The 21,357-nt window shown below is 41.4% G+C and overlaps 1 protein-coding gene across 1 annotated transcript; it reads left to right on the top strand.

The window, feature by feature from the left end:
* Window positions 1–15,065: 15,065 nt before the first annotated feature.
* ppp3cb (protein phosphatase 3, catalytic subunit, beta isozyme) lies at window positions 15,066–21,352 on the top strand (the record flags this gene model as incomplete). The annotated part of the gene is made up of 4 exons (XM_016679799.1): window positions 15,066–15,150; window positions 15,335–15,535; window positions 19,087–19,211; window positions 21,272–21,352. Coding segments are annotated over exons 1-4 (492 nt in total), but the record flags the coding sequence as incomplete, so codon positions are not given.
* Between the last annotated feature and the right edge of the window lie 5 nt (window positions 21,353–21,357).

Genomic DNA, 21,357 nt, shown 5'->3' with positions numbered 1-21,357 from the left:
GAGAGAGAGAGAGAGAGAGAGAGAGAGAGAGAGAGAGAACACAATTTCGCAATTGCGGTGTTTCCAGTAAATAATACATTAAATTAACATCACATGGGAACAAGCTTGTTGACGCGATAAGTCATTAAAATCACGTCAGTGACAGATGTAAACAGTTCCATGAAATATAATCGGAATTCAGACACTGTCTATCGGCCATAAGGTGGAGCCAGCTGCACATTGTCCGAAAAGGACAAACAAAAACTGTCATGCTCCCACTTCCTGTTTTCGTCTTCTCCGTCATTTTTCGCCAGGAGTAACAAGCGGCTGTTAATCACGTGACCTGTGAGATACAAAAAACGTGTTTCAGTTCCAGTTTTGCGAAATACATCTATTCTGATGAAGTCGAAAAATTACCTCTCTCTTTTTTTCTAAATTGTTGCGTTTTCATTAAGCAAAAATTATTTTCGTAATTTCAGTTTGCGCAATTTTATGGTTAATAGAAACACAGTTTATGTAGACGGGTGTTAGAAAGTCACTATACAGTTACTAAATGTGACGTTTTATTCTGGTGTGCATTTAGTTTGTCCATTTTTTCTTGCTAGTAGGAAATTTAATAAGAATGTCCCTGTAAGTCGGAGTTCCTGCTGGGAATGTCGGAGGTAGCATCCCCAAGCTCATTATCCAATATGGCCACTGCATAAGGAATGGAAACTAACTATACCTTATATTTATGTGAGCTAAATTGGAAATAAATGCATTTGTTTTTTGATTTGCTAATCAAACATGTTGTTACTATGGGACAAACTGACTTGTTTGCTCTTGGTCATCCAAATTTGGTGAGTCATTTTCCACAATCCTCAGAGGAGGGATCATGTTTAATGTTGTATTCACAAGTAACAGCAGAAAAAAAAGAGATGGTTACTAGCCAATATTAGCAATGAATTACAGTGTGCCTGAAATACATTCAGAAAATATTTGTTGGCCCAGAAATAAGGAGGCATTTCTCAGGAAGAAGTCAAATTGTATAATATTCAGATATCTACAAAAATGGGAACAAAAAAAACATGCCTTTAGAACGGACATGGATGCAGCGCCAGTGGGGATAAAAGGGTTGAAATAGAAAAAAATATTCAGGTTAAATGAGATTAAGAAAGTACAAAGAGATTAGGGAAGCACTTTGTTACTTGAAAGTTGAGCTGGTCCAACATGGTCTGGAACCCAAAGCAGAATTTGATAACCTCTTCTCCAGTTCACATTATTCATTAAATACAGCTGTAAATAAACAGTGTAAACATGTTTACTTCTGTGACTCGCCTACTTGCTCTGAAGGTCACATGCAGCATCTCCATCCAGACTCATTAAGCTGGTAAGCAGAGGCCAGTTGTCATTTCTGCATTGATTGGTTTGCGGTTGCACCAAGCAGGAAACGTGACCCCAGTGCAGCACAGAGACAAGTACCAGAACTAATTAAACTAGCAACTGCAATTCATAGCTGCTGACACAAAACTAGAAACTTTAAATATTTTTCTCTGAAATATTTATACATTTATTTGAAATAATATATTTAAAAAAAATAGAGATTTGAGTCTTTTAAATGTGATGTTTGTTCAAATCTCTAAAGCAGATAACTTCACATAATTGCGTTTCTTTCTTTTTTTTTTTCTCCGTAGTGCATGTTTATGAAATATTTGAAAGAAGATGAAGCTTGGGAAGCTGAAATACTTAGCTACAATGCTACTCGACACGCTATTGGCTGGTGCAAAGCAGCCAATCCTGGAGCAGCTTTGATTTTATTTGATTGGCTGTAACCCCAAGGGGAGTTTAGATGAGGAAGACTGTAGATATTGGTTTCATTGGTAGTGCAGAGATGTTTTCCACTGTGCGTATTAATGCATATTAAGGTGTATTTGGTGTGAAATACTAAAAGAGTCAGTTACTCTAGAGGGGTTTGCTATGTATTTGTACTAGTTTTGGGCCTGTGTGAGATTTAGTTTAACGTAATTATTTTTTATGAAAATAGAAAAGCAACTACTATTCCTACTTGCAGAGGAGGTATAGCATTCTGAATATCCTAGTTTTAATAGTAACGTTTACTTATTAGAATAACTTTAATCTTACTTTACTATCTTTTGGCAATCAGTTTTTATGGAGTGAGTGGATTGCTTTAAAAACAGCCTCATATTCATTGGTCCTCCTTCACTTTCCACAGAATGACTGTTTTTTTCTGCATCGGGGAATACAATAACTGTCCCATTTGAAGTTCATGCCACGTCATGTATAAAATAACCCGGTGTGGAAATTAAAGCTGAGGCAAACACTGGCCAAACTGGAACACAGACAGCGACTTGTTTAACTCTCAGTTCCTGAAAATAACTAAACGTTGAAGGACGTCAAAGGAGTACACGCTGGGGAGCATGACTGAGTGACTGGCATCATTCTGGGGCGCCATGATGGCAAACAGATCTAAGAAGACAAGCCAGAACATTTGTTCACAAAATTTTAATTGCGTCCCATTTTTTTCAGTCATTTACTTGGCGTTTGGGGGAACGTGTTGTCAAGTAAGTTCTGGTCCAGTGAGATTCAGACGTGCTGCAGGCCACAGCACAACGTCACATATTCTTTAGGTGAGCTCTCACAGGATTACATTTTTGAACACTAAAGCATTGTGCATGTGAGACATAATTTGATGTTTTTGTAGTCACTGATGTGAATTGGTTTACCTCTTTTTGTGAATAAGCACTGCTGCGTCCCATCTAGATGCGTTGGAACCACAAACCAGAAGTTTTCATTTAAATGTGTTACTGGTAAAAAAAAACAAAAAAACAAAAAAAAAAACAAAAAAAAACATGATGGCTTCCATTATTCACAAGTTTCATTTTCTATTCATGCAAGGAAAGACAAATGTTTAGGCCAACATATGTGAAGCACGTATGCTTTTGACAGCTAAAAATGACACATTTACTTGGAAAATAGTCTTGCAAAGAGAGGGGAGAAGAAATCAGAAGGAAAAAAACAGTCTTGTCCAAAACATCTTTAAATTAATTCAAATGTGTCAAATGAAGGCTTACAATGCTGTATGTGTATAAATTATAAATATTGATATAAGCTGGTAATTTGTACTTTAAAGTAAAAAAAGAGACTTTCTTACCAAATTTTACTAGTTTCTTAGTAACATTTTAAATAAGACAAAACTAACTAGCTTACAAGTAACTATTCAGCAGGATGTAGGAGCTTGCTTTAAGTAAATATTTTCTTATATTGATTAAAATGTACTAGTTCCACCAGAGGATGATTCCACTTGCAACAAGACATTCTCCCCCATGTCAAAAGTGAAATAATCTGCCAGTGGAACTAGTAGTTTTTCATAAATATTAAGGAATTATTTACATAAATCAAGCTATATCTTGCTGAAAAGTTACTTATGAGTTTTGTCTTATTTCAGGTGAACTAAGATATCTGCACTAGAAAATAGACCAAAAATACTTGGCAAGATTTTTTTCAGGGCAAATGCCACTCAAATCCACTTTTTTTTTGTCCATATGATACCTATATCTGACTTTTTCACCATGTTCTTCTTCTGCGCATGCGGGAGTCGTAAACCGTTTACGCAGAAGTCCGATTTGTAGTCAGGTTTAATTTAGTCGTATACAAACAAAAACTGGATTTCAGCACAAAAAATAAATAAAAGAACAAAAAAAGAGAAAAAAACGGAATTGAGCTTCAATATCTGCTTTTTGAACAGCCTAAGTATAAATGGATGTTGCCCTTTTCAGATGTCTAACTGGAAAAATAGTGAAAACCGCACATATTTTCCTTCAACATCTCCATAGTTTTGTGTTGCTCACTTACACAATAATCCAATTAAACATATGGAAACATGTTAAGATTTCACAAATAGGTGAAATCAAAGGATACGGACACTTATTCAGGCTTGCCACGCGTCTTTTGTGAGTTTGTAGTCTTCGGCCTAGATAAGCACACGAGTGGGAAGTTTGTCAGAAAGCCATATCCAGTTTGCACATTTACATGGATGCATTTAAGCTCACACGCACGCATGCACGCACGCACGCACAAAGCACACACACACAAACACACACACACACACACACACACACACAGAAAAGTACCCTCTGGTAAGCCTGGGGGCTCTTCTGGCGTACTTCCTTTCGTGTCGTGTTCTGTCCAGTTCTCTCTCAGCTTTACATGTTAATTGTGGTTATGTATGTGTGTGTGTTGGTGGTATCCTTGAGGGGTCAGGGGTTCCACCTTGACAGGCCCCTCTCTGCCCTGTGGGGAGGGTGGCAGGGCGGGGACTATTTATAGAGAAGGTACTCCAGAGAGAGAGAGAGAGAGAGAGAGAAAGGGATTGTCTAATGAGGACAGGCTGTTCAGGGATGGGCTGTTTCTGTTTTTGTGTGAGCTGCTGTGTAAACTGACGGTCATCGGTCATCGGCTGTCCCTCATCACCGTAAAATCACCTTCAAAGAACCACAAATCTGCTGACCAGATATGGGTCAAAAGCGACGGATGAACACAAAGACACGCGGACGGTTGGGTCTTCCCTCCGTCACACGCACCCTCATTTCTTGCTCTCATTCTTTCATCCTTGAATTTCTCCCTCCGTTGTTTTATTCAAGCGTTGAGAAGAGCCAATCCTGAACATTTCACGAGCTCCCGGAGAGGGTTCTGGGAGACTTTGACTAGACAGTAGCCACCTACACAAAACATTTCCTCCATAAAGCGGCAAAACCTGAGCCCTCTCTCACGGCCCTCGGCCATTCATAAATCACAAGCGGAGGTGTTGATATCCTGCCCAGCTGTGAGCTTGCAGATATTAATTCGGCAGCGCAGGACCACAAGAGATGTGGCGCCAACAAAGGGCACTGCAGCTCAGTGAGGAGGAGAGCCGTGTTCTCGCAACTGGAAGTTGTGGGTTGGACTCTAGCTTCCTACTGTCACATGTTAACGTCCCCACTGGGCAAGGCACTTAACCCCCAGCTGCTGATCTGTATTGTTGTTGAGACGTGAGCATATTTGTGAGTGCGATTGCTTTGAATGTGGCTCTAGTGTAAAGTGCTTTGAGTACATTTCATAAATGAAGCCTATTTGTCCTAATCCCATCTTAAAGTTTACTGTGAAAGAGTGATTATTAAATCTGTTATTTGTGTTTGTGTTGTCATGGTGTTGTAAAGCTTTCATAGCCCCATGAAAAGTCAGTCGAGGATTAGGATTAGGGTTCGGAATCAACTGTGGAGCTACACAAACTGGCTCGGTTTTTGAGAATAATTTTCCAGGTGTTTGAAGATGCCACCATCGTCCGATTAAACAATGTGGTGTGAACACAATGGGAATGTCATCATCATACTGTTCAGGACATTAGATTGGTTCTGTACACCAGGGCTGAAATGTGCAAATCAACTCTAGAACAAAAGGAGTTTTACACCAAAGGCAAATACAAATCTGGATTACATTTTCTGAGCACACTGTGACAAAGACTACTTTCGTTGTTGGGGGAATGTCTTGAAATGTACATGTTTGGTCATAAAGAACATTCTTACATCATGGAGGAAACATTTCTGTTGTATTTCACAAAAGAAATGGCATCACGTGGAAACATTAAAGCAATATCTCAAGACGTCAGCCAGGAAGTTCAAGCTTGGACGCAAGTAGGTCGTCCAAATGGACAATGAACATACTACCAATTACTTACAGTGACTTAAGCGCAACATTTACTTTGTTGCGCTTAAGTCAACAAAGTAACAATCCAACTATAAATTTGCTTTATCTAGTTTTGTAAGGGTTAGTCAAACTTGGCTATGTCACATCAGTTCTTTGTGGAGGAGAAAACCGAAACATTTGGCCCAAGTGTTAGAATTTATCAGGAAGTTCATATAGAGTATGTAACCTTCTGACTTGTAAGAATAATACAAAACTCTCATTACTCAGACACCTAACTAGAAACAATACTGGTAAACTGACCTTAAAAAGGAAACGATTGGTCTTATTTGCTGTCAGACAGTTTGTGTCACATCTGCTATGATGCAACTGTTTATGTGTCATAGCTGCAGAAAAGCAACAGCAACTGTGTTTCTACCTAAGTGGTGCAACTTTCAGCTAATTTCACAGCACTATTCAGTCCTTTCCTGTAGCCTCTGCAGCAAAAGGCTCAAACGAAGGGCAGACGCATCATGGCTGACTTCTGTCGTCATTCTTCCGATCAGTCTTCTCGCTTTGCTGTCACTTCCTGCCTCCCGCACCAGAACATCCTGATGGCGAACGGCCTCCCTCTGTCATTTAAACTGATGAAATATCCCCCCCATAATTAACTTTAGCCATTAGAGATGATGCGCACAATAACAATCTGATTCAGATCAGATTCTGCTCCAGTTAGGCTATTAGGCCCGGCCGAACAAATTTAGGAGATTTGGTTGAAAGCTATGTCATAGATTTTTTTTCCTTCTCTTTCTCTCTCTCTCTACCTCTCTGCTCTGCGATGTGGAGATTTTTGGCTGAGCTGGCAGCTCTGCTGTTTTAGAAATTCCTTACAGAGGAGTTCATCTGTGGAGGATGAGCCGAGAATCAAAAACCGCCGTGAACTGCAGCGGGAAGATACTGAAAAAGATTTCAGCTGTTGGCTTATTTTGCGCTTTTCAGTCAGTATGTCCTCACGTTGAAACAAGATAAAAAAGATAGATGTGTGTGTGTGTGAATTAACCTGTGGCGTTGAATGAGGTGCATGATATTATCAATCGATCAAGTTTTTTTGGTATAACACATTTAATCAAGCAGGCAGATAAAAGTAGACAATCATAAAAAACTGTCAGGAGTTGTGGGTAGTTGTGGTGAGGATGAACGCTGAGACCCAGATAATGGTGATGATGATGAATTTAATGATGAAGCTCAAAACAGTCCAGATCAGGCAGCACGACAAAAAGATAGCACACAGTTAATTACCAGTAGCAACTGAAAGACAGTGGACTGAAAATGAGAGCTGAACCAACACAGGACTTTACAGTTCGACTGTGGTGCCAAGCAGACGAATGACATAGGACATATGACATATGTTTGACGAGGACCCGACAAGAGACAGGGGTAATCAAGGGAACGAGACACACCTGGGAACAATCAAGGGCTGACAGGACAACACACAGAGACTCAGGGAAACAGGACTAAACACAGAAAATCCCAAAATAACTAAACAGAAAAACACGGATCATGACAAAAACAAGATAATCACATCAAACGGTCACCAACTGTGAAACCAGACATTACATTCTGCCAAGTGCCATCGTTAAAATCATCAACATACATTAAATATATCGATCAATGTTCCAGTTATTATCAATCAAAGGCAACTCTAAACAGGTATGTTTTTAAGTCTTGGTTTAAAGGAACAGTGTTTCAGCTGCTTTGCAGTTTGTTCCCAGAATAAGACATTAAATGGACCAATTCCTTCATTCATTAACTGCACACATTACATTTTTGTTAACAATGTGTTAGCATTAGCTAATGGCTTTCCTTAAAACCCCACTTTACCACAGATAAATAGCACAATAGCGTGCTATTGGAAAATGTTTGAGAAAAAATAAAAAAAAGTTGTTGGCTCTGCTCCATTTCAGCTTACTGGCACTTAGACAACCAGAAGTGAGGACAAGAACAAAGAAAGTGGTTTTCCCCTTGATAAAGAAAAAAATATTTTAAAAATCAAAATCTTAGCTGAAAAGAGAGGGGAACCTGCTAGGGTGACTGAAGTTTAGCCATTAACAATAAACACAAATGTACAGCTGGATAAGGCACTTTCTTGATTTAATTATTTCATGCCTCAACCAAAACCTCATATTTTGGTTGAGGCATTGAAATCACTTATATTTGAGTCAAGGCTGCTGACTCATGTCAAATATATTTTCTAAATGACAGATGTATATTCCTTAGTTGTTTTTTTCTGACTGTATGGACACAGCAGTATTTCTTGGCTTCATATAGTTAGCTATGAATGTATTACTCTTTACTGGTGGATGTTTTCTAGGCATTTACATAAAGACAGGAAGAACAAAAGTTCCTGAAACTTCTATTCTTAAATTTACTTATCCTGCGACTTTTAGCCGCAGCTAAAGAGGAGGGTTGATGCATCAAACATAAATGTACATTTTAACAGTCATTGTAAAGAAATCAGCAACAAAATAAATAAGAAGTTTGGTTTAAAAGTGTAGACTGTCAATGGTGCTTTCTGATTGTATGGAAATTCCCAGTTGGAAAACCAAAACTCCTGTTGGATTTGGGATTCAATCGGAGTCGGAGGATCACCAATGAGCCCATTCAGTATCCAATATGGCTGCCGCTCATGTAAAACATGTATTACAGCAAACCGAAGGCAGCAAAACAAAGGACCTGAACAACAAAACAAGTTTCAGAAGAACAAGGAGGAACACAACAGATGGTCCGGCATAAATGAGTTAGTGAGCGACAACATGGAGCGACAGAATCAACTACGAAGCCTAAATCCTCAGATGAACCGAGGCGGGTTTAAAATACTCGGTACGAGCCTTGTGTGTTTATTTTCACAGCGGCGAAATCCACTTTGCACAAGCCAGAGTGGTCGGCAATATCTCGTCAAAGAAAACCTTTCAGCTGCTGATGTGACTGCAGTACCTGTCTGTGTACGGTGTATTTTTAGCTGATGGATATAAACCCACTCTGGACATTTTTTAACTTCCCTTTCTGTTGCTTCAAACTTGGGAGCAGCGGCGTCGCCGCCTGAAAGCAAACGGCTGCCTGGGATATTAACCAGAAAGGTCTGCTGTGACAGAGTTCAAATTAAAGCCCGTCTGGTTGTTGTTGCTTGACAGCACTCATTTGCTTCGCAGGAGCCTGTCCTCGTGGGAAAATGGGGCAGCTACTGCTTAGGTTCCAGATTAATGAAAACGTTAGCAGCTATTTCTGTGTGAAGGGCTGATTCACGCGGCCGCTCTGCCGCGCCCGGTTTGTGCGCTTCAGATTTTCTCTTGGTGTAAGCTACGACTTTTGAATGTGAGCTCAGGACTTCCAAATATTTTGACACCTTGGTTTTAGGCTTCGTCACAATATGAATCTGCTCTGTTGGGATTTTATGTGAAGAAAAGAACAAAAAAACAAACAAACAAAAAAAAGGATACATGGTTTTAAACTCTATGGGGAAAAAGTATATGTATATTTATTTAAGCATTTATCCCACTTTACTCTTAAGCCCCTAAATGAAATTGCCTGCAGCCTTCACATAGTTAATAAGTAGAGTCCACGTGTGCAATTTAGAGCTTGTACGGAGGACTGAAAGTGGCATAAATACTAAAATCAATTCACTTAAAATGTTTCAATTCATTTTTAAAAATGAGAACTTTGCTTCATGTTTAATAATTTAATTGACTTTCATATTTACTTTTTCAGTTTGGTTCCAAGAACCCATATATTTAAATTACTTATATATTAAAATTTTATCAGTATATTGATTTATTTATTGGGATATTTATATATTTCTGCTTTCATTTTTGATAATGTCATTTAATTATTGTTGAAATGAGCCATGTGATATCCACCAAACATGGAGAGAAATGTGTGCAAAATGCTTTACGGTAGATAAAACTAACACGGCATCACCAGGTTGCCATATGGTAACGGCTGCATCATGATGTGGGACGCCTTTTTACCAGAAGATAGAAACATTGGTAAAAAAAACAAAAAAAAAACTTGTTGGAGGCTGCAAAACAACAACTGTGATCACACAGTGATTCAAATCAGAACATGTGATGGAATGGCTCAGTCAAAGTCCACCGTAAACCAAAGTGAATCTGTGGTCAGCACTTGAAAATTGAAGTTCAAAGAAAGTTCTGGCTGATCTTTTAACAAAATCAATCAAGAACCAAAATCTGTTTATTAAGATTTTATGATTATGGATAAAGTCACCATGTCTGAAGTCATGATTACTGGGTCACAGCAGGACAGAAAAGCTTCATCCAACCAGCCGCACATCGAATCAGGATCAGGTTCACCAGGTGTGCTCTTGTCATCCAGATTTTATACTTACTTTTAAACAAAAACATAATCTCCCCTTGGCATGGGATAAAGGATTTTCATGTCCTGTCAGTGTTTTACTCGCTGAGCATCTTTTTGCTTATGTGCCATGCAGATTCACATCTACGCTTGAAGCAAAAATAGGGATTATTTTGGGATAAAACTCTTACTACTAACACTAATAATAACTTCCATATTTGGAGCCAACATATTTTTAAATGTTACGTTTGAGATCTGTGGGGAAAAAAATGACTCAACCTTTTTGTTTTGGCTGCATTTGAAGAGGCATTATGGCGCTATTCAATTCTTCTCAGCTAAATAAAAGCGAGCGCGGGCCGACCCGGGATGGAGAGTCTGTATCAGCTGCCTCCTGCTGATAAAGAACAGAACAGACAGATGCGCTTAACAGAGGGGCGACTTTGTGATTGAAGAGAATCCGCTCCAGTTCGTTTGGTAGAAAGTCCGGTTCGTTTGGGGAGGTGTGAATGAACTCTGATGCTGACCAGTTAAACACTTCAGTCTCGGTTCGATTGAAGCGAACCCCGGCATGGTTTGAATGCGTATGTGAACACCAAGCGAACCGGAGACCACTCCAAAAGCAGGAAGTGGACTACATTGCAGGGCATTCTGAGTAAATACAACCAAAATAAACGCAATAGTCTACTGCTAACACGAGAAATGACTTGTGGTCTTTTTAAAAACCCACTAAAATCCATTTTTCTTCCCACTTTGTGAAGAAGGAAGTTGCACTAAGTGTCTTCTTCAGAGGTTTTTGTGTCGTCTCTGTCAGTAGTTCTTGGTGCAGCGCCTCCACAGGCCAGGAGGGGAACAGGTTTTTCAAAGGGTTTAGTTTGTTTGACAGTGCAGAGTGAAACTGAACCACACCAACTAAAAATATAATAAACGTTGCAACTTTGGTATCCAATCGAATCGAGTCTACCGGACTATCAGGTATGAAAACACCCTTACCTCTGAACACCACATTCACACAAAGCAGTAGACATAAAGGAGAACTCATGGCTAATTATGCTATCTTTATTCTGGTTTATTCTCAACCACTGATGCTGCCTCATTTTTACAGTCGCTCCTGTTGGACGTTGTTGGAGTCAACACAAATCAATGTAAGTTTAGCCACTAAAACTTACATTGATCATCAGTTATGCCAAGATAACTTTCTAACCTTCACTTTAACTTGGTTATATCCCCTGGATACTGGATGAAGACCTTGCTAAAACATAAAGTCTGCTTTAAGGTCTTCTCAAACACAGACTGAACATTACAGATTTTCTAAAGTTCTGAGCATTCATAGAAAACCTTATCGTATGAGCCAGTATTTTCTTGTGGTGGTTACCCATCATATTCCAGGGCAGTGGGAGTGTATCCATGGTGTAGGGATAATGAGCATTGGTGTGCAGGATTTGAAGCATGGCGGCCTCATGCCCGGCCTGCGTGATTATTGTTGTGTAAGTAGGGTCATCCTGTGGTGAACCGATTGCCTCGCTGCTTCTTGACACGGTCTGAGAAAGTCACATCAGCCCTGCAGTGTGGTTCATTGGCAGGACTGTCGTAAAAAAAAAAAAAGACCTCCAGTTGGAGAACATGAAAACATTCAGGCTGCATGGTATGTTATGGAGAATCCCGTCAGTGGTACAGCAAGGTTTTCTAAAATCCATGGGATGTGAGCTGACTGTGGCAGAGGATCACAGCATATAGCAGCTCAAGACATGTAGAAATGTTACCGGAAATGCACAAAATGAGCATATTTGCTTGCTTAGCCACGTATTGTTAGGCCTTCAGGAAATTCATCGTGTTTTCTTGTGTTTTTCTCTCAGATTTGTTTTGTGACTTCTGTCACTTCCTGGAGCATTTTGACTAGGCGGCTCTGATTTGTTCTTTTTCATCCAAGGAGCTCGTTGATTGGATGAAAACGATCCGCACTTCACGTGTGAAGACGCAAAGTTAGCGATCGAGTGTGAGATTATTGTTTACTTACAAAGATATGTGTGCTCACGCCAGTTTCGCTGCTCACTCAGATTGGCGGCACAACAACAGCGCCACAGAAATGCAGTTTTTGAGTGAAACTACATAAGTTTTTTCACTTGTGTCCAGTTCTCTCGTGATCCATTGATAATCCAACACATTGATTTGATTTGCGATGATCTAAGTCATTTTCCTCCAGCTTTAAGGTGGAGGAAAATTGACAATTACTCCAGCCACACAACGACATTGCAGCAGTTTATTTTTAAAACCACTCCTGCAAAACTTGAGTCAAAACTTCAAATGTCAGAGATTTTTTTTCTACAGCATGCATGAGCTAAAAACAAACAAACAAAAAAAACAAAACATGAAGTTTACTGTTTATTATAATACATTTTTCATGCTTTGGCGCTCAGCTCCAGGCTTATTAACCTCAGTGAGCAATTAAATATTCATTAACATCAGATCAATCTGTTACTGTGCCCAGGAAAAAGAAATCGCTTTGAAGAGGGCAAACCTTTAGAAGTAAAGCATCAATCCATCAGTTTTTCCAGCTTGATCGGTCAGAGGGTTTTGGCTGATGTTGGTCCGGAGGTGTGACGAGCGTCGGATATGTCAGGGCGAACACATGAAGGGGAGGAAACCGAGCGTCGACTGTTAACGCAACATCCATGTTTGAGGGACGTGATTCAGAAAGAATTAGCATGCTAAACTCTGACCTGGGTTTTTCTTCTCAATCTGGAGATTTTTTTAATTCAACATTTTGGCAAAATGGGATTGAAAACGGCTACAGCCATCACACATCGAAGTAGTTTGATGATGATGATGATGATGAATAGGCCCTCTTCTCTTGTTTTAGTTTAAAGTTTCTTATTTCCTTTCCTTCCCCAAGCTGCTCTCCAGTACCTGCCCTACTTTCACACTCCTCTCACAGTTTAAGAGTTTCACTCTCTACATCTTTCCCTCTGCCTCCGATGCTTCGACATGCACCCAAATTTACTGCAACTCAGATATGTGTCTTTTTCCATTTTTTTAATGGCGTATACCATCAGTTGTACAAGAAGCCAGGTTGGCTACTTTGTTACTGGCTGCCTTATTTTTCAATAAGAAGACACACATATTCTAACATGCATGAGTAATTCTTTTTTTCTTTTTCTTTCTGGCTTGTGTTATCTGACAGCCTGCAGTGCCCAAAACCTTTTGAAATATTAATCAGTCCATGGTTTCTTATGCAAAACTGGTTTCAGCGTTGAAGAGCCGCCGTTCTGGGGCGAAGGAAAACAGAAGCCCCCGGCGCTCGGCCGCCCGAGGGTCCTGGGACGTCTCAGGGTGCTCTTGTGTGTCGCGTTCAACCTCCAGGCACGTAAAAGTGTCACGGTTTGGGGTACGGGGTGGTGAGGCAGTACAACTGCAATCTCACACGGCCCCCCGAGGTACCGTCGGATACTTTAGGAGTACCCAAATATGCGTTGGAGCGAGTCTGTATGCGACCCAGAAGGTTCAACGTTCCCCGAAATAGGTTTAGGAGAAAAGTGTTTTCTGATGGCCTAAATGTGAGAACAGCGTATGAGGCAAAAAAAAAAAAAAAAAAACAGAGCAGAGCAGGAGTGAGCAGGAGTGAAGTTTGTGGGCTGTGGCGTGTTTCTGTCTTGGTTTGAGTTAATTCAGCAAAGGAAATGAAGCCACTGAGTTAAACCTTCTGATTTCAAGAGTCAAGAGAGTTAAGCAGCAATATGCAAGATTTATGCCGTAAGAGAAAAAGGGGTGAAATGGAGGTAAAGAAGGAGCAAAGGGGCAACTGCAAATCAGAGACAAAGTGACAGAGTTGAAATGTGTGTGTGGCCTTGTACTTGGTATATTGTGAAGATCACTTTCCTAACACATAACACACATTGTTGGGTTCATGGCTTCCATAGGGAGCAAACCCAACAACACCAAAAGAAGTGGTATTATTGGGTAAGGATCTGGGTTTAGCATTAAGGTATGAATTGAGTTTGGGTTAGGTTTAGGTAAGCCTGGCCATTGCCTTACTACACAATGTCGCTTACGTTTCATTTCCCATTAGTGCTCAGTGTGGGTGTTCTCCCATTGACTTGGATTCCCTCCGGTTGGATCTCTACCAGGCCAAACAGCAAACAGAAGGAGAGGTTGTGAACGATGATTTTGATTTTCTGGGACGTTTTAGCAATGGCAGTGAAGGAAGTGAACGAAGCCATTCAGTCCGTGTTGGTCACACCTCCAAATATTGAATTAATTTAAACAGCAGCCTCGTTCAGCGAGGCACTTCTCTCTTTGCAGTGGAAAATGGTTGTTTTTAGCACAGGCGTCGTAACGTCGAACTGGCGCATCACATACTTCACAGACAAATTTCAACAGAGTCCACGCCTCCAGGAAGCAATCGTTTCTCAATAGCCGAGAGCCCAGAGCCTCTGGACGAATCGAAGCGTAGAACAAGATGCTGGTTTGTACCAGGCTATGTACTAATGGTTAGGTTTAGGGTTTAGGTCATGAAATTAATGAACAATTAATGGAAGTCAATGTAAAGTCCTTGTGAAGATAGAAAGACATACTATGTGTGTGTGAGAGAGAGAGTCAGGCCTAGTTTTAGTGTGTGATCTAGGCCATTATCTGTGTTACCACTGATGGGGCTCCAACAGGCTCTGTGGATCCTACATAACAATACCTTTTATGAGCTTGTACTTGCATGTGTGTGTGTGTGTGTGTGTTAGGTGCAACATGCTTTAACTCCCCCACCCCCCGTATTAATACCATTGTGTCATGCATAATGCACGCATGTGCCCCGGCGCCCTACCCCTTCTGTTTCTCTCTAAATTTTATAGGTGTCTTTTTTTTTCCTTGCTCCAAACCTGGTCTGTAATTATGCGTAAGAGTGTTTAGTGGAGTGTTTCTTTCCATGTGTGTGCTTCCTCACGTGCAGCTGCGCACTCTTGCTGTATCACACTTGTCGTGGGTCCAGCCCCCTCAACCCCCGCCTCTCCAGCAGTTCCCCGGCGGGCCTTCATTATGTAAGAAAGACGTTACTGTAGAACAGAGGCGGGTAGATGACTCCGGCAGGCCCCTGCTTCAGTGCAGCGAGCGCAGACCTCCAGATCGCTCGCTCACACACTGGCACGCATAAAAAGACATGTGAACGAGATCATGCTGAAAAATTCAGACCTTTTCCAAGAGAAACCCCATAAAAAAAAAAAGATGCACAAAATCCTCAGACACCCTCCATCCTTCACGTCCACACACCTACTCTAACAGTCCTTGCGGCCATCTTGAATAACGCTCTCTTGTGTCTTCCTCCTTGTTCCGTGTGTGAATCCAGCGGTCCCCTTCCCCCTGGCCCACCGGCTGACCATGAAGGAGGTGTTTGACTCGGAGGGCCGTCCGCGGGTGGACCTGCTCAAAGCTCACCTCACAAAGGAGGGCCGGCTGGAGGAGGCCGTGGCCCTGCGCATCATCGATGAGGGCGCCGCCATCCTGCGCCAGGAGCGCACCATGTTGGATATTGAGGCGCCAGTCACAGGTAAGGAGCTCCAGTCAGGACCGGGGAAGAGTAAAACAGATCTGTCCAGCAGCAATGAGACGGTTGGTGTCAACGAGAGAGCAGTTTATGAACTTTATCTGATGTTAGCAGTTAGCTAAAAGATGTAGCTGGCTTCATAAAAGGGACCGACTGATGTAGTATAATATAAAAATGGACTTCTTTAAGCTTTACGTCATGCTATAATGTTATTCCCTTGTCAAAAACAGACCTGGAGTGTCGCTTTGATTCTTTCATGCATGTTTAAGAAATCCTTTAATCTCCATGGCAACCATTTAGCTGTACAAAACGCCTGGGTGGACCTAGCTCTGCCTTCGAGGACTGCACTCCTCCTGGGAGCTGCAGTTTCCAAGCCTCCACCTGACAGGGCAGCCATCCCTCACTGAGCTCCTTCAGACTAGCCAGCAGCAATTAGCACATGAGCTGAGCTCATTATAGGAACTATTTCTCAGTGAAACGTTTGTAAAAATGTTAATGTGTTTAATAGAGGAGTCATGTCATGTCATTACTTTGCAGTATTAGCATTGGTGATGCTACATGTTTCCAGTCAAAGAAATGCAATCCTAACGCGCACTGACAGTGGAAACAGCTGAACATTCATGAGGGGTAAATATTCAATGTGTCAAGTTGGCATTAGCTTGAATATGTATGAGTGGAAGATAGTTATTTCCTGCTTTTATTTAGCACCCAAGTAAGATTTGGATTGACTAACTCTGGGTTTTAAACTGTAAACATTTGACACTGAATCAGCTCCAATGCCACAAAACCAGTGTACTTGTGTAGGGGCTCGATTAGTGATTTAATTGTGATTGGTGGAAGAATTTGTTATATGCTGATGACAGGGTTGTTTCCTCTTGTGTTCGCCGTTGAGCCCCAAATTATTCACAATCTGTTCTCTGTGACGTTTGTCTGTCATTTGGACACTTTATGGTCTTTATTAAATGGAGTGCTGTTCAGTCCCACTTTGCTGAGTGAAGCAGTAGATTTGGTCATCTGTGCATGTTTTCCGGCCTTGCTAATGTTTTGAGTGGAGGATAATGTCGTGGGAAGGACGACAGAGTGAGAGCAAAATAAAAAATAAAAAAAAACGTCTTTCAGAAACAAACCAGCCAGTCAAACTGAGACACTCACAACCTATTGACTCTGTTTGGTTAATGCACCTTTGCGCCTGCTTCTGCTTGTGTGTGTGTGTGTGTGTGTGTGTGTGTGTGTGTATGCAAATGTGAGCAGTGAGATAATTTTGTGTGGGCCGCCGCTGCCCACGCAGTGTGGGAACATCGCTCAGCTTTCACAGGTACAGATCCCCGGGGACGAGGACAGACAGACGGGCAGATGGAGAGACAGCCGATCATAAGCAGCTTAGTGCAGAGGTCCGCCAACCTTTTCGCTCCCGATGAGCGGCATATTGATTCCTACCGTCAGGTTCCTCCTCTTCCGCGCAGGCTCTGATGCAGAAAGAAAGTTTTCCTGCCTGAGCCAGGAAAACGCAGATAAACTTTAGGTGCAGAGATTGAATCTGGTTAAGATATTCAGGATGGTTGGGATTGTCAAGTAGGCTGAGGGCTGAAACTTGAACTGACAGGCGTTGGAAAAGCTTGTGAGAGGAGACTGGGGTAGAGTCTGAGGAGACCACACACAGGTCACTGCCGATTGCCAGGTCAAATGAAAGTAAAGCCTTTTGGAGCAGGAGCAGACATTAAAGTGGGAGACAGACAGACAAACAGAGGGGAGGAAGGAAGGAAGCGGGCATCATAAAACACTGAGGAGGGGAACTGTGACATCAACGAAAAGTGAAGGAGGAGACCAGACAGATGGCGATGGTGAGATTTGAGCCGACAGATTCTGGAGACAGACAGTCCTGAGGTCTTAAACATGCAAATCGATCTGCGTGCGCATTCCTCTGTCTGGAAAACATCTGAGAAGTATTTATGTGAGCTCTGACCTTATTTTTTTTCCTCTATAAACTATATTTATAGAGAAAAAACTTGAAATTGTTTTGCAAGTTCTATGGTTGCTAGTATTTATTTAGAAGTCTGCAACCTTCCACAACAGCTCTGTAAAAATTCTGAATACAAACTTATGTGTTTCAATATAGATTGAATCACAAAACTTCGTTATAGTGGTATTTAATAAAACAATTACATTGCATTTCCACAACAGAATGAAAATAAAAGTGCCAGTAATGTATTTTTTTTACTCTATTTCTTCTTGTCATTCGATTGAAAACTAAATACTTTTTTTGCAACTTCATTTTCCACAAATGTCAACATCCCATAGACAAAATGTATGCATTCTCTTTTACGTTGTTTTTGTATTTTAAAGCCCGAAAAAGAAATAAAGTGGCGGCTCTTTAAAAGCGACAATGGATTTTCTATAGCTGATGTTTGTCAAAATGACAAGTCACGTAAACATTTGCAGCTCTAAAGAAGTGCAGCTTTATGCGTACTTATGTGCATGAATGTATGAATATAGAATAAAAACACATCATATCACATGTAAAAAGTATAGAACAAAATCCCAAATTAAGCCATAAGTGACTTAATTTGATTAGTTCTGGTTCCTTAATACTCCTTAAACCCATTTAGTCACTTTATATCAAATTTCAGTGCATCTTACTGGGATTTTATGTAACAGACTAACTCTTAAGTGGTTAATATTTGTACGGTGTAGGAAAAAAAATTAAATGAAAAGCGTGGTGTGTAGTTCTGTTCAGCCCCTTTTACTTTGGCACTGCTAAATACACAGATTTAGAGCAACCAACTCCATTGAGAGGTCACAAAAGAAGTAAATTTATGTTTCTTAAAGAAGATACATAAACTAAACTGCATCATGAAGACAGAGGGACACAGCAGACAGGTCAAGGAAAAAGTCTAGATGTAAGTCAAGTTCAGAATCTGTGGCAATAGTTCAAAGTCAAAGCTTGCTCTCTTTTTGAGCTCATTTGCGCTGAAGGATGGCCCAAAATGTTAGTAGTTACATGTGCGAAGCTGAATATAATTGCAGCAAAATACATACCTTCAAATTAGGACGCACTTTTCAGAATTGTACTTGTGAATAAATGAAAGTCATGTGGCCTTTTCTTCTTAGTTCACAATTATCTGCTACTCTGTGTTGGTCTGTGGCATAAAACCCCACTGAAACACAATGAAGTATGCAGCAACACCACAAAATCTGGTTCAAGTAGGTACATACTTAGTCCAGGTACTTGTCCACTGACTCTTTTTTTTTTTTTTGTGGAATAGAAGCTTAATACAGACCAGTATTTCAACAACAAATGGGAAACATGATCCACTGTTTATTTGCAATTCAGTTTAAAGGGTTTTTAAAATCCATAAATGAAGAAATAAAGCACACCCTCATGCTTGATTTCTCCTGTTTGTGAGTCCGATGAGTGACGTTTTCAGACCGGGAGTCGGGACAGATATGGCTTTACTGCTGCGGATGCAAGCCGGCCCATATGGAGCCGGTGAAGCAAAAACACTCCCACATCTGTTAGCTGGAATGTTCACATGTGCCCACTGCTGTTTCCTCAGTGTGTGGAGATATCCACGGCCAGTTCTTCGACCTGATGAAGCTATTCGAAGTGGGAGGCTCTCCTGCCAACACACGCTACCTCTTCCTTGGGGACTATGTGGACAGGGGCTACTTCAGTATTGAGGTGAGGAACGGTACAGCCAAGAGAATACCCGGTTGAATCTCGTCTTTTCCAGCTGTGCGTTCAGTCAGAAAAGTTCTTTGCTCGCTGTGCTGCAAACGCAGTGACCGTGCAGGAGAAACAGTGCTAGTGGTGTGCAGTCCCTGAGGTTTACTGTGTGGTATCCTGGGGGAACCTTAGCCCCCCTCACTGGCACAGTTTCAATACTGTACTGTGTTACGTAACATAATACATGATATAAGTCCTGACAGCACCAGCCCTGTTTAGCCCACCTTAATCAAACTCTGGTCTATTTGTATTTGCCATGGTCACACTCGCTTTTATGGCGTTTTCACGTCTGATAGTCTGGTAGACTCGGTTAGACTGGGGATCGAATTTGCAACATTTGTTCCATTTTCAGCATGTGCGGTTCACTTTCACACTGCACCACGGCAAACGAATGAAACCCTTCGAAAAAACCCGTCCCCGCACCCCCACCAAGAACCACTGACGGAAATGATACACAAACCTCTGAAGAAGACAATGAGCACAACTTCCTTCTTCACAAAATAGAAACAAAAATAGAGCTGGATTTCTCTTTTGTCTAGGTGTGAAAGCGCACCCTGTGGTGTGGACCAAAAGAGCAAACTCCGGTCCACCTAAAAACCCCGGTCTTGGTTCGGTCGGAGTGAACTCTGGTGCGCTTCGAATGCATATGTGGACTAAAGCAGATCATGGACCTCTCCAAAAGCAGGAAGCGAAATATAGTGCAGGGCATTCTTGGTAAAAACAACCAAAACAAATGTGAGAGCCTTGCACTAGTGGGAGAAATGGCTAGAGGTCTTTTACCAAAGACAAAAGAGAAATCCCACTCTACTTTTGTTTAGATTTCACGAAGAAGAAAGTTGCGCTCATTGTCTTCTTCAGAGGTTTTTGTGTCGTTTCCTTCCTTTCCTTGGTGCAGCGCCCCCACAGGTGAGGGGTGGGGAACAGGTTTTTCAAAGGGTTTTATTCGTTTGACGTGGAGCAGTGTGAAAGAGAACCACACCTGCTGAAAATGTTGCAAATTTGGTCCCCAGTCTAACCGAGTCTACAGGCCCATCAGATGTGAACATGCAATAAATGCCATAAACCATGGCAGACGCACAACCTTTCAGCTTCAACTGCAGGCTGGTTTTAGGACATCCAGTTCATCAAAAACTGTGTATTTTTCCACCACTTTGGCAGAAATTAGCACCAGATCTCTAATGTGACTCAAACCCACAATCTGCAAGCCTGTTGAGCAACAATGGAGTATGACATGGAGAGTATTTCGAGCCGAGGGAGCGATATTTAGGCCACCTTGTTAACACTTTCCAAGGGCACCGAGGCGAGGGACTTAATGTAGAGCAGGGACGACACTGTGTGAAGGTGAGAGAAGATCCTCTGAGTCATTTGTGGGGCCGGCTAAGCAAAAGGACCGAAGGAAAGAAAAGAAAGAAAAGGGTCGGTGAAGATGTCACACGGCCGTTTTCAAATAAATTTTCTCTCGTTAACCTAATGAGCTCGGTCTGATTCGGATCGATTCTTGTCAAAGAGGGCTGTTTGCGAAGGATCGGCTCGCCTCCAGCTCGGTTAATTACGGCAGTATGGCTTGCTCATTCAGGGGAGGAAATCCTTGCAACAGCTCAGTCGTGATTCTGGGCTGAGCTCCGAGTTTCTAGTCCGGGTTTAATGATGGGAAGAGAAAGGCTCAGACTCTGCCTCATGCAATTAGCCTTTGTAGCAAGACTTGTTTTTACTGAACATTTCCTTAAAGATAAGGAGCAAGAAATTGCTTAGCTTAGCATGAATAGACACGAGAGGCCGATACGCCTGTTAGCGTGATTATCTACAAGAAAACACTAACATTTTAACAATTACTTCATATGTTTTGGACATGCAGTGATGATCAGAGACTTGCATTAATGAAATGGATGGAAACATCCCCACTCCACAGTCTGACTCACCCATCACTGTTGCATCTTTTGTTAAAGGTAAAGGTGGCTGTGGCTCCAGAGCCGTCGTACTTCTAATGTCTGTCTTTTCTCTCCTGAACCTTTCAGTGTGTGCTCTACCTGTGGTCACTGAAAATCCTCTACCCAAAGACGCTCTTTCTTCTACGAGGAAACCATGAATGTAGACATCTGAC

Source organism: Poecilia formosa, unplaced genomic scaffold, assembly GCF_000485575.1.
Source record: "Poecilia formosa unplaced genomic scaffold, Poecilia_formosa-5.1.2 Scaffold221, whole genome shotgun sequence".
Lineage (NCBI taxonomy): Eukaryota > Metazoa > Chordata > Actinopteri > Cyprinodontiformes > Poeciliidae > Poecilia > Poecilia formosa.
The sequence above is the reverse complement of the archived record's forward strand: the minus strand, read 5'-3'. Positions and strand labels throughout refer to the sequence as shown.